The sequence below is a fragment of the Megalobrama amblycephala genome, linkage group LG18 (genome assembly GCF_018812025.1).
Source record: "Megalobrama amblycephala isolate DHTTF-2021 linkage group LG18, ASM1881202v1, whole genome shotgun sequence".
NCBI lineage: Eukaryota > Metazoa > Chordata > Actinopteri > Cypriniformes > Xenocyprididae > Megalobrama > Megalobrama amblycephala.
Window position 1 is genome coordinate 36,171,843 of NC_063061.1, and position 14,442 is coordinate 36,186,284.

The window sequence follows — 14,442 nt, forward strand, 5'->3', positions numbered from 1 at the left end:
GTGATTGACTGATGCAGAAACTCTCCATGTTAACCCCATGAGTCCTGTTAGCATGTTCAGGGGAAGATTCGTGCAGGTCTGTAACTGCTATGGATTTATTGTGTGACGCCTGTAAGGATCTCAGTGGACCGGTAGAGATCAGAAGCACTAATTGGAATGAAGATGGATTCGGATTGTTATTTTGAAAGCGGCATTGATTGTTTTGATCTTAAACCTGTCAAATTAAGCACTTCAAAGGTGTTTGATGGGTCTGTTAGTTTTAACAAGAACCTTCAGCGTAGTGTTTTCTTCAACTCTGTTTTTACATTCTCACTTTGCTATGAATATATTGCATTCTCTTTAAAGGAGGTTCACCTAAACAAAGTAAATCTTTTCATTATGCATTCTCGGCACTCTTTTTAAATAGAGCTTTCTTTTCACTTTCTGTTTTTTGTTTTTAAATATTAAAAATTAAAAAGGTTAATTTTAGTAGCTTTAAGATAAGAAAACAATTTTTCCCTCAAATTGTGATTAAATTTAAATTCTGTTGTTGTCCAGAGTTTTTTTTCTCTCTCAATAATTCTCTTTATTCTCAAAGGCAATTCTCTATATATTTGCATTACCTGCAATACATTTTTAAAAATATAATACTAATATTTTAAATAATAATTTACATATTAAATTGTTGTTAATATTACAGTAATTTTTATTTAAATCAGCATGCATTTTATGCTAAATATTTTAAGGGGGAAATAGTGTTTATTTTGGGGTGTTTTTTTAGTGTTTATACACACACACACACACACACACACACACACACACACACACACACACACTTTTTCACATTTTGGTAATAAAAACTAGCTGTCTAGATGTGATTCTCTTTAGATTTGCATTACTGTATTTTTTGCATTATTTGCATTTTACTATTTATTTATTTATTTATTTATTTATATTACAGGAGTTGAAAGTACTTAATTCTCACATCTAAAATAGGCTTAATATACTACCGAACAGTTTTTGAGTGGTAAGATTTTTTAATGTTTTTAAAAGTCTTTACTGCCCACCAAGGCTTCATTTATTTGATCCAAAATACAGTAATATTGCGAAATATTTTTACAATTTAAAATAACTGTTTTCTACTTGAATATGTGATTGGCTGATGCAGAGGTTGTTTAATTAAACCTCTTCCGGAAGCTCAAATGTGCTGCGTAACACGAGAATGAACCTCATTGGTTCTTGCTGAAGCTCAAACGTGCTGCGTAACACGAAAATGAACCTCATTGGTTCTTGCTGAAGCTCAAACGTGCTGCGTAACACGAAAATGAACCTCATTGGTTCTTGCTGAAGCTCAAACGTGCTGCGTAACACGAGAATGAACCTCATTGGTTCTTGAGGAAGCTCAAACGTGCTGCGTAACACGAGAATGAACCTCATTGGTTCTTGCTGAAGCTCAAACGTATGCGAAACACGAGTATGAAACTCATTGGTTCTTGCTGAAGCTCAAAAGTGCTGCGTAACACGAGAATGAACCTCATTTGTTCTTGAGGAAGCTCAAACGTGCTGCGTAACACGAGAATGAACCTCATTTGTTCTTGAGGAAGCTCAAAAGTGCTGCGTAACACGAGAATGAACCTCATTGGTTCTTGCTGAAGCTCAAACGTGCTGCGTAACACGAGAATGAACCTCATTGGTTCTTGCTGAAGCTCAAACGTGCTGCGTAACACGAGAATGAACCTCATTGGTTCTTGAGGAAGCTCAAACGTGCTGCGTAACACGAGAATGAACCTCATTTGTTCTTGAGGAAGCTCAAACGTGCTGCGTAACACGAGAATGAACCTCATTGGTTCTTGCTGAAGCTCAAACGTGCTGCGTAACACGAGAATGAACCTCATTTGTTCTTGAGGAAGCTCAAACGTGCTGCGTAACACGAGAATGAACCTCATTGGTTCTTGAGGAAGCTCAAACGTGCTGCGTAACACGAGAATGAACCTCATTGGTTCTTGCTGAAGCTCAAACGTATGCGTAACACGAGTATGAAACTCATTGGTTCTTGCTGAAGCTCAAAAGTGCTGCGTAACACGAGAATGAACCTCATTTGTTCTTGAGGAAGCTCAAACGTGCTGCGTAACACGAGAATGAACCTCATTTGTTCTTGAGGAAGCTCAAACGTGCTGCGTAACACGAGAATGAACCTCATTGGTTCTTGCTGAAGCTCAAACGTATGCGTAACACGAGTATGAAACTCATTGGTTCTTGCTGAAGCTCAAAAGTGCTGCGTAACACGAGAATGAACCTCATTTGTTCTTGAGGAAGCTCAAACGTGCTGCGTAACACGAGAATGAACCTCATTCGTTCTTGAGGAAGCTCAAACGTGCTGCGTAACACGAGAATGAACCTCATTGGTTCTTGCTGAAGCTCAAACGTATGCGTAACACGAGTATGAAACTCATTGGTTCTTGCTGAAGCTCAATCGTGCTGCGTAACACGAGAATGAACCTCATTTGTTCTTGAGGAAGCTCAAAAGTGCTGCGTAACACGAGAATGAACCTCATTTGTTCTTGAGGAAGCTCAAACGTGCTGCGTAACACGAGAATGAACCTCATTTGTTCTTGAGGAAGCTCAAACGTGCTGCGTAACACGAGAATGAACCTCATTGGTTCTTGAGGAAGCTCAAACGTGCTGCGTAACACGAGAATGAACCTCATTGGTTCTTGCTGAAGCTCAAACGTGCTGCGTAACACGAGAATGAACCTCATTGGTTCTTGCTGAAGCTCAAACGTGCTGCGTAACACGAGAATGAACCTCATTGGTTCTTGCTGAAGCTCAAACGTGCTGCGTAACACGAGAATGAACCTCATTTGTTCTTGAGGAAGCTCAAACGTGCTGCGTAACACGAGAATGAACCTCATTGGTTCTTGCTGAAGCTCAATCGTGCTGCGTAACACGAGAATGAACTTCATTGGTTCTTGAGGAAGCTCAAACGTGCTGCGTAACACGAGAATGAACCTCATTGGTTCTTGCTGAAGCTCAATCGTGCTGCGTAACACGAGAATGAACCTCATTGGTTCTTGCTGAAGCTCAAACGTGCTGCGTAACACGAGAATGAACCTCATTGGTTCTTGCTGAAGCTCAAGCGTGCTGCGTAACACGAGAATGAACCTCATTGGTTCTTGCTGAAGCTCAAGCGTGCTGCGTAACACAAGAATGAACCTCATTGGTTCTTAAGGAAGCTCAAACGCATATGCTAATGAGAGACAGATATCAGTGCCACACACAAGTCCCAGGGGATATAAAGGAAAGTGGACATTTCATTCTACCGAACTACTCACAAAGCTGAAATACAACTAATACAGGTCAGTTTATTTGACAAATTAAAATTGTGAGGTAACGCAGCACTGTCGCTTTTCCACTGCATGGTACAGTTCGGTATGGCTCGGTACGGATCACTTTTTGGCACTTTTCCACTGCATGGGACGGCTCGGTATAGCTCGCTTAAACAGTACCACCTCGGTTGAGGTTCCAAGCGTGCCGAACCGATACTAAATGTGACGTGTAAACACTGCATATCACTGATTGGTCAGAGAGAATTGTCACTACCGGCGTCATTAGATTTGAAACACGAGACACCAAACCCGCTAGATTTAAACAGTCAGTAACAGCCACCGCAGTATCATTTGTTTGTGCAACTTTTTTTAAACTAAATGACCGTATGGCTGTTTCGTGGTCAGTAGATGAGGTGCAGACTCGATGGTAGCCGAGGACCGGATCCACGGCAGTAAAGGCGGCGCAAATGTAACGATCAGTCTATAATCCCACCCACTTTGAAGCGGTACTAAACTGCAGTGGAAAAGCAAACCGAAAGCAAGCGAGCCGTGCATGCAAGCCGAGCGATGTCAAGCTCTCACCATCTCGGAAACACAACGCCGATACTGATCCTTGTTTTATTTCTCCTTTTGTCCCAAAGTTTGCTTGCCATGGTCCATAATGTTTGAACGAAACAACAGCGTGCTAGACTGCAGCTGTCCGCGTCTATTGCCATGGTTACTACGCAGTACAAGGAAACCAGGGATAACGCAGGTATTACGTCATTGACAGGCGGCAAGGGAGGGCTGGGCAATATTTTGAATATTGAATTTATCTTAATTTACAAAATCTTGGAATCATTTAGGGTAATGTAACTATACAGAAATATACATGAAATATATAACACTGTGCAAGTGGTTTTTGGATATTTTAATATAAAAATATTACATATTGTGCCTTTAAATTTTTTTCATCATAGCAAGTGATCGAGTCTCTTCAGAAAATCTGGATGGATTCACCGCTCGATTCATATGGATTCGTTTTCCGATCTCTTTATGAAGTTTTTGAAGAGTCAAAGCGGTAGTTACAAAGGCAGTCAATGGACGGAAATCTGACAGAATTGTGTCATTAAAAAGATCTTCGTTTGTGTTCTGAAGATGAACGAAAGTCTTACAGGTGTAGAACGACATGAAGGTGAGTAATTAATGACAACATTTTCATTTTTGGGTGAACTAACCCTTTAAGAAACCTTAATGAATTAAAACATTAAGGAACGATCTGTTAGTGCTCGCATGCTAAACCTCCTCTGAGCTTCGTTTGCTCTGTTCCAGATGAAGTCATGGCAAAAATCGGGGCAACAAAAAAACCAAATATAAACATGGTAACGTGCATTTCACAATGTCAGGACAATAAAAAGGCAATGTATCAAAACACATCATTTCATTCAACTAAAGCCACTGACTCTGCCAGAGGACATGCTCTTTTACACTGTTGTTTACAATGTGGCACGACGGATGTGCGATATTATTCAGGAAACAAAAGCCTTGCAAATTTCCAACCAATCAAACTGTTGAATGTCAACAGCCTTGAAAACAGCCTGTGCGTCTCAGTTTCAGTGCATCTGAGGTGACCGGGTGTTTTGCTACCAAAGTCAACAAACATTTCTTTCACTTTAATTCAGAGTGTGTATCACAAACATCATGCCATGAAACGCGATCTGTTTGTGTTCAACGTTGGCTAAATGGAAGTGTTAGAAAGCGCTTGTTTGTTATATAACAGTTGCTCACCTTTCTGATCTCAAACAAGATCCAGTTTCTGGACCGATGCAAATAAGCCCATCTGTGATGCTGGACCGCGGCCTGACTGCACATTTACTGAACATGAACACAAACGGACTCACCTGATAACGGCAGCAGTGTCTAACACACACACACACTCACACATAAATGACACACTTTCATAATTACCAAGTCAATTTCTTTTTATTAAAGCTAAAAAGGAACACGTTTAGATGTAATGTTATATATTAAGTATTACTACATAAATTTCCACTCCTGTTCAAAAGTTTGGGGCTGGTTAGATTTTTAATGTTTTTGAAAAAAGTCTCTTTTCTCTTTGAATATTTTGTAAAATTTAATTTATTCCTGTTATCAAAACTGAATTTTTAGCACCATTATGCCTGTATTTAGTCACATGATCCTTCAGAAATCATTCTAATATGATGATTTGCTGCTCAAGAAACATTTCTGATTATTAATGTTGAAAACAGTTGTGCTACTTTATATTTTTGTAAAAACTGTGATACTGTTTTTTTCCTGATTCTTTTGAAATTTCTATTCTATATATATATATATATATATATATATATATATATATATATAGATAGATAGATAGATAGATAGATAGATAGATACTCAAACCAAAAATTATTCAGACATTTTTGATATTTTTACTAGTGGGTGCAGGACACTATAGTTCATTTATGTAAGTGAGGATAGCAAAATAAAATAAACTGTGACATATTATACCCAAAAATTCTTCATACAGTGGACTACCAGTAAAATTGATAAAAATTTGGAACCAAAAATTTTTCAGACACTTTGATCTGACCATGTTTTGCTTAAGTGTTATCTGACATGATTAAGATATTTTTTTTCTGACACAGTTTAACTCTGAGATCTTCATGTTTTATATATTATATATATATGTATATAATATATAAATTTATATATAAATATAAAATATCCAATTGTTAGTTAGCTGTTGGATGACTTACCTTATAATTCGTTGGGCGGCGTACTGGTGTAGGTTACGAAACTGGGCCGACATGTTAGCTAGGGCAGCCAGGCAGTTCGTGTGGAGGTATTTATCCTGAAGGAGGGGAAATCAATAAAACCATGCATAAATAATCTGTGTTGTTTCTTCTCGCAGGGCAAAACAGAATGAAATGACTCCATTATACTTTGAATAAAAAAACCTGCTCTATTCATCGGACTCCCTGGACTGAATGCGTTCACAGATCTAATATAAAATTTCAGCAATCTTGTAAATTTCATGAGCTGGCTGCTGTGAGTCTCACTGTTACATAATAAATTTGCATGTGCCCACGGCCAAAGATCTGGATATTTATGGAGCTTCACTTTTAAATGTTTGTTTTTGTCATTGGTTTTGGTCTCACCCTGGTCCGCGTCATGTTGAACTGGATGGTTCGAATCACAACCAGGATCAACAGACTGCCTAGAGAGATCTCTGTTAGAACACGCTCAGTATACCACGAGATGTTCTTCAACACCTGAGAGAGAGGGAACAAAGAAAGCAAAAATAAATAATAATAAACTCAAGTTGTCCTCTATTTAAAGGGTGATGCGGGGGTTTTATTGCATGCCAAAACTAAAACTAAGATAAAATCTACTTAAACATATTTTGGTAACACTTTACTAAAAGCCTTGATATTTAATGCATTAATCATGCCTTGTAATGCACCTTATAATGCATTGTGTGGTTTCATGAATAATTGGAACCCCAGTTATATAATACTTATCTATTAAGTGAACTCACCTACATTATGAACACCTTTATTATGCATTACACACGAAGACATAAAGAAAAGTGTTGAAATGCACTGCTGTAATTGTTTGCAAACCACAGCCTCTAAACAAATGTTGGTGCATATACTGAATTAACAGTGCGAGGAAAAACACAAGAACAACTGCTGCATTCAAAGAAAACAAACGACAAATAAAAGCGCAAACACACATACATGCATTATTATTATTACACATACATGCGTTATTTGCATACACATCTATAAACATAAGCTCATTGGAAAACCAGCCCTAAATACAATCTGTCCTGTATTAGTTATTATGTGTGTGACCTCACCACTTCATGTATGGAGCGGTTGAAGGTGTCGTCCTCCGTGAGGATGAGGAGGATGATGAGGGCCATGTACACATGATGAGAGTTTCTCTCCTCGACATGATACAAGATCTCAAGAATCGGCAACACCTACAGAGACAGAAAGAGAAAATATTTTATTATTATGGTAAAAAAAAAAATAAATAAATTGTGGTCGACCGATATTGATGATCTTAATGGGCAGGGTGGCCGAAGGCAGATATAAATCTGACAGATATGATATCACAGATATCATATCTGTCGGATTTATTAAAGAAAACAGATAAGTAAAAACACATGCATAACAATTGCTAAAATTACATTTATATTTTACATAATATATACTAAATTAGAAATTAATAACTTGAAAATTAATTATATGAAAAATCATTATTTGAGCTGAATTCAAATTTTTTTTAAATCTGTAAAATAATCAGATTTACAATTTAGATGTCAACTTCTAGATTCTGTAATCAAATACTGGGCCAATATATTGGTCAACCACTAAACAAAAACACATCCCTGTCCAAAAAGTCCCATCCACAGTGAATGATTGACAGGAGTCAGGAATTTGTAAATGCATTTTAATTAATGCATATATTCTGCAAGCACTATGAAATGCATATGCATACTAGGTGCTGAACATGCGTGTGCTCACCAGGTTCTCCATGTCAGTGCGGGACAGTATGTATGTCCTCATGTTGCTGTTCTGGTGCAGTAGCGTGTAGAGCAGTAACGTCACCTGGTCTGATTTCTGCTGCTCGCACAGTGCTGTGTACAGACTGTTAAAGTTGATCTGAAACGTGTGAGGCTGAGGAGACGGGATGGAGGAGGTATCTGAAACACACACAAGAGAGACTTTCATTAGCACTTTCTGTGAAACGCTAAGGATTTTTTCTACAGTGGTTCAAATTTTTACTTGACCTGCAAAATTTTCACTGGCCCCACCACCATAAAAAAAAATAAATAAATAAAAAAATAAAATAAAATAAAATAAAATAATAAAAAATAAAATAAAAGGCCTAGCTACTGTTGTCGTTATTTTTGATCCACGTAACCTTAATAAATAAAGTTATGACACCAAAAACCACTAACTCATAGTTAGTTGAACACTAACTCGAACTCATACATTTTAAATATTGTTAAAGACAGACAGTAATAAAATAAGAAAACAATCAAATTATGAGCAATACCACAAATAAATACAACAGAACAAACACATAAATTAAATTAATGGTTCTTTTCAGGTTTTTCATGTACGTCTTAACTAGATTTTCAGGTACAGAAATAGTAATCAAATGTAAAATTTCACTGCACAGTCACTATAAAAATATAGATTAACTTTTTTTTAAAGTTATTTTTTCAAGAGCAGTGAGCCATTTTTTTTCTTCTTCTCCTTTGTTGTTCGGTTAACATTTTAACAGACAAGAATATTAGGCTGCTGTCACTTTAAGAGCTGCACAGATCCAATATACTGCTACACGTACATTTTATTTCTCACATTTACGTTCTGTTAAGACATAACCGACTATGTTTACAAGGATACTCGACAAGACAGGCATTCTGAAATAATTTTGTGTGAACGCAGTATTCTGGGCACGAATGCCGAATTGAGACACTTTCATGTTTACTTGTGCTTTAATATTTAAGTTGGCAAGGTTAAAAAACACTCAAATTATCAACTTCTGTGATGATGCAGCACTGGCCCGATCGAGCAAGTGACAGTTCTGTCAACTGTCCCGAGCCATTGGCCAGTCCTAATTGTCAAGCCCTTAATTAAAATAAAACAAACAAAGCTGTTCTAGTTTACCTTGAGTGTTTTTGAAGCAAGTAACAGCCTGGCGGTAGGGGTTCGGACAGTCCGGTCCATCTGTCAGATTAGCCAGAACCAGCAGTAAGAGCAGACTCTGATTGGACAGTGGGAGAGGGTTCTGCTCTTGCTCCGCCCCTGGTCTGCTGCCGACTCCTCCTAACGTGAACACGCTCCACAACCCACCTGAATAACACAGAAACCGGTTACATAATGCTCTCTTAATTAATGGTGACCTCAAGCATGAAGACATTTACGGGTCTTTTAACATTATCATTGACATTAATTCCTGCACTATTTCAAACACAAATATGAATGACACTTCAAAGCGTGAGGCTTGCTGCTGTTCATTTTTGAGTGATTTTCATGATTTTTATCTGACAGACGATAAAATAAGCAGGAAAATCCTACAGACTAAAACTTAATGATCTTATTTAATAATCCTAAAATGTATGCATGATAAAATTTATCAGTGTTATTTTAGTATTATTTATATACCATTTTAAATTAGCTTTTATTTTTATATTTTCAATTTTAATTTTTAAGTTTTGTTGTTTTTTAATATTTCTATTCATATTTTTTTTTTAAGTTTTAGTAATTTTAAATGTATATATATATTTTTTTAATTAAATATTTAAAGTAATTTTATTATTTTACTTCAGTTAGTTGACAAGGCAACATTAATAATGTATTTTTCAAGCTAGGTTTTTCATCTGACATTTATATTTTATTTTATTTCAGCTTTATTTCAATTAATTAATTAATACACTTAAAAATAAATGGAAAATTGACATGAACAAGTAAATTACAACTGTCTTTGCTGCAAAAAACTTTAAGAGGATGGAAGAAAATGCTAAAATAAGCAGAATATGACGCGCTTAAAACATGGCTAGCAATGGTGACGCACTTAAAAGTTGCTTCAGGCCAGAAACAGAATAATTGAAGCAAAAGATCATTTATAGAATCTCCAGGAAGTGCAGTAGAGAAACGGACATGCTAATGGCTCAAAAAAAGACAGGCTCTTCTGCCTCAAGAGCTTCAGATGTATTTTAGAGAGTCCACAGCACTCTTTACAGCATCACAGTCACTCTTTTGTTCTGTTTGACTCTGTCTATTTGAAAATAAGTATGTCTTACAGGAATACGCAGAGCCAAACAGAACTCACACAAGCTCACGATTTTATGGTTGAGGATTCTAAACAAAATCTGGTAGGGTGGAACTTTTTTGTAGGGATGCACTGAAAATTTTGGCTGATACCGATAACCGATAATTCTTTATATAACCGATAACCGATATATTGACCGATAAATTTAAATCTAAATTTTTTTAAATACTTTTTGAGAGCCTGATTACAAAAACAAAAGTTTCAACATTAAAAGTCATGTCCCAAGTGCACAATTATGATGTTCTCATTATAATATTATGAAGCTTATATGACAGACTTGCGCTCCACATGTTGCACTTAACTGTATTTTTCCTTTTTGAAGTGATTTCAATCATATTTCAAGCAATTCAAAACCATCATGGTGAACAGTGCACATCTGAAGTGTCTCAGCTGAAGGAAATAATCCATTATCAGCTTTAAAATATCGGCCAATAACGATATGGTGGCCGATATATCATGCATCCCTACTTTTTTATCCATTGGGAATTCTATTATATCAGGAAAAATGGCCGTTACATTCGACATATGAGGGAAAGGGTTAGTGTTAGGGTTAGTAAGGGAAAGTGACTTGATGATATCAGCCAATAAATGTTTCTTTAGAATGACAATTTGTGCAAAGAATCATGCATCACAAGACCAGGATCACATAATAAGAATGTCGATTTGGACGTCATGTTGACTTAAACACTGTCGATGAATAGTAATTGATTTTAAACAGACTAATCATTCAGGCATTGTATCGTGTAGGTCGGAAAAGAGCGAGAGAGAACTTGAAATGGAAATAAGATGCCTGTCTCCATGTCTAATCACTTGTGGCTGGACATCGCGGCCCCGCGAACAGACTGAAGCAGTCTAATCTAGAGCCAGGATGTTAACAAACATCCACCACAAATAAAAACATCAACACTGGCAGGAAAAAGTCACAGAGCAATGAAATCTGCCCTCCACCCTCCTAAACGCCAGATGCTATTAAGACACTGAAACATTAAAGGTCATTGGACTGATATGATTGGCTGCATCTATCCTTCAGGTTCCATATGACATCATCATGTTCCAAAGGCACTGAGATCATGCTGGAACTTCGATGAGGTCACAAGAGACGACATGGCGACCCCAGTTGACCAATGAGAGTGAGCGCAGACCTGTAATCACTCTCAGATACACTTTTATGATGGGGAAAAATGATGGATGAAGAAAACACCCCTTTGATTAGCACACATTAAACACACTCAAATGTCTCTTAGTTCACAGCATAACGCTAAAATATAATATTGCAAAGGAGAGAAAGACATTCAGACTCATAAAGGGGTCATGTTGTACACCTTTTGTACCATTTTTCCTCTGCTGAAGTCTACTTATAAATGTTAGTCATAATTAGTCATACTAAACGATGGAAAAAACAGATGCATTATCCATTCTAAGATATCAAAACAACAAAATCAAATATAAATATTTAAATATAAATACAAATATACATAAATAAAATATCTAGAGTATGACACATTTATAGGGCCCCATAATTTCTGCGATGCAGAAAACGGACGGAATCGCGGAATCCAGTCATAAAAACGGAATTTACTCTACAACGCGGAATGTCACGGAATTTGTCAAATTTTTGATGAATAAATAAAAAGTAGGTCAGTACACTTAATTCAAATCGCAATATAGACTAGTGTCTGTGAAAATTAAACCTCAAAAAGACTATTGAAATATGAATCCTGCATGTTCTGCGTGTCTGTGTGAATGAATAGCGCAGACGCGTGGTTTCATTTCGGTTTGGTTTAACTTGAAGAAATTGAGACAGAAATATGTTACTGTTGTACAGTAGAATTCAGCTACGTCTCAGTGTAATAATAATAATATTAATAATAAATTATTATTATTAAAGCTCTGTTGTGCACCACTTTCTTTGACAAAAAATGTTTGTTTAATTTAATTTAATTTAAAGTTAAATTGTTTTATGCCTTCATTTGATTACCAGCAAATTTAAAATATACAGAAATTCTGGAAAAAAAAAAAAAAAAAAAAAATAGAAATGAGTTTTAAAAAAAATAATAAATTTTGTTTTAATAAATTAAATTAATTAGACATGCTTTTGATTATTAAAATTTAATTAAACCACTAAAATGGAATCCAGAAAACTTAAAACTGAAAACACAGAATTTGGTAAAAAATAAAACGGGATTTGAGAAAAATGCATTTAATAGGGCTTTAAATGTAATTTCTGTTGAACTTTTAATAAATTATTGTTAAAATTGTATACGTTTCATGATTTTAATTAATTAGACATGCTTTTTGATTACTAAAATTTAATTTAACCATTAAAATGGAGTCAAAAAAAATCAATGAAAACAGAAAAAAAAAAAAAAAAAAATGGAATCCAGAAAAATTAAAATGAAAAAAAAAAAAAAAAAGAATTAGGAAAAAAAAATAAAACAGAATTTGGGGAAAAAGTAAAGCGGATTTCATAGGGCCTGACATTTATGCAGTTCCATTTCAATAAATGCTCTGGATGGGAAAAAAAATGTATTTACAAAGGAAAGTAAATACAAAGCAAAGAAAGAACAAGCAGCAAAAGTAGCACACTATAAAAGCATTCAGTGTCTGTTGTGTGCAGAAGTGTGTGCGATGTGTCTTAACTCTCTTATGTTTCTTCACTGGAGATGCTCTGGGGGTTTGTGTGTGTGTGTGCGCGTGTGTGTTTGTGAGGGGAACATACAGTGATCACACACACACAGGCAGTGTGTGTCCTGGGGTTGTTATTGTGGGCTGTGTTAACAGCACTGCAGATAAATGAAGACATCATGGCTGCCATCCAGCAGAGCTGAGAATGAACACACACACACACACACACACACACACACACACACACACACACACACACACACACACACACACACACACACACACAGGGGTTTTCCATGCCACTAATGCTGTCTGTACATAAACAGGCGGCTGAGGGTGACAAATGTTGCTGCTAACTTCCACACACACATAAACGTCTATGTCCTCCTTTCATAGTGCTCTTCCTGTAAAAGTCCCTGTGGATCTTTCTCCGAGAATGTAATTTCAAAACTCACATGGCTAACAACAGCGTCTGATATATTACTCATTATAAAGTCTGAGGGAAACACCAGATCCAGAATAAAAGTCTGATTCAGACAGCAAAGATCATGGAAGTGTCTCGTCTTTAAGAGACGCACAATTTAATTCCTTGTGTCCATTATGGAAGTAAGAATGCCACATAGAGCAAATTCTTCAGCGATAACAACACGAGGGTTATTAAAGGCACAATATGTGATTTTTCGCCACTAGAGGTCGCCTATTCAAAACAAAGGCGTAGCTTGATGACGCCGAGATTGAGTGCTCATGAATCATGGGAGGTGTCGTCTTCACCTCACAGCCGGAGGAAAATAATTTGATGGGACTCGAGCAGAAATCATGTTCATGGATGAGATTATTAACGTTACTCTAGTATGAAGCAGAGCAGGGAGAGATTGCTAATGAGAGACGAGCGCGACACATGAAAGCAGAGGAACTTTTATTATTCTTCCGCTTCTTCCAGTTAAGTGTATGTGGGGAAAGCAGCACTGTTTATCATATTAGATACATTTGAGTGTTGAAAGTGATGTTATAATGAGCGTTCGCTCGGCGGCTGTTATGAGACACTTGTTGAGCAATGCAGTAAGATAGATCGATGTTAGAATATCATATTAATAAATGCTGGATGGCTTGTGTTACTAAATGGCATGCAATTAATTTTAAAACATATTGCATGACAAAAAATGCTATATTACTGTTACTAAAAATAAAGATGCATCTGATTATGCTATGTTAGCCACTTGACAAAATAGTGTTTTTCTCTGAGGCATGGTAAAGCATGGTACTCATGGAAAATCAAGAAAACAAGATTCAAACATTAAGACTAAACGTGTTGAGCTATATAACAATGATTCGTTTTCTGTCTATAAATGTATCCAAACAGTTGTTCCCTTGTCTATTAAACCATGTAATATATTAAAGCATCTTTGACGTTTCCATGGTTTCTACAAAATAATATGCGACGCACAGACACAGTCCGTGTCCTGGTTAAAATTGCTTATTTCTCTGGACTTAAACATTCTTGGAAACATCTGGGATAATGTAAGTGCACATGGTTTTTGGATATTTCAATCCAAAAATCTTACATATTGCGCCTTTAAGTGATGGTTTATGCTTTTGAAGAGTTTCTTAAAATATTTTGACAAATTCTTGGTGAATTCACAGGGCTCTGAACAATTTTTAT

At 36.3% G+C, this 14,442-nt stretch overlaps 1 protein-coding gene across 2 annotated transcripts in view; it reads right to left on the reverse strand.

Annotated features, from left to right (window-relative positions):
* Positions 1-14,442, reverse strand: part of dym (dymeclin) — a 104,588-nt gene that overhangs the window by 57,032 nt on the left and 33,114 nt on the right. For both annotated transcript variants that reach the window (XM_048166416.1, XM_048166418.1), the window contains exons 9-13: positions 8,993-9,178; positions 7,841-8,019; positions 7,168-7,293; positions 6,464-6,577; positions 6,062-6,156 (exon numbers count right to left, since the gene is read on the reverse strand). In XM_048166416.1, the coding sequence (XP_048022373.1) occupies positions 6,062-6,156; positions 6,464-6,577; positions 7,168-7,293; positions 7,841-8,019; positions 8,993-9,178 (700 nt within the window). The remainder of the gene's footprint in view (positions 1-6,061; positions 6,157-6,463; positions 6,578-7,167; positions 7,294-7,840; positions 8,020-8,992; positions 9,179-14,442) is intronic.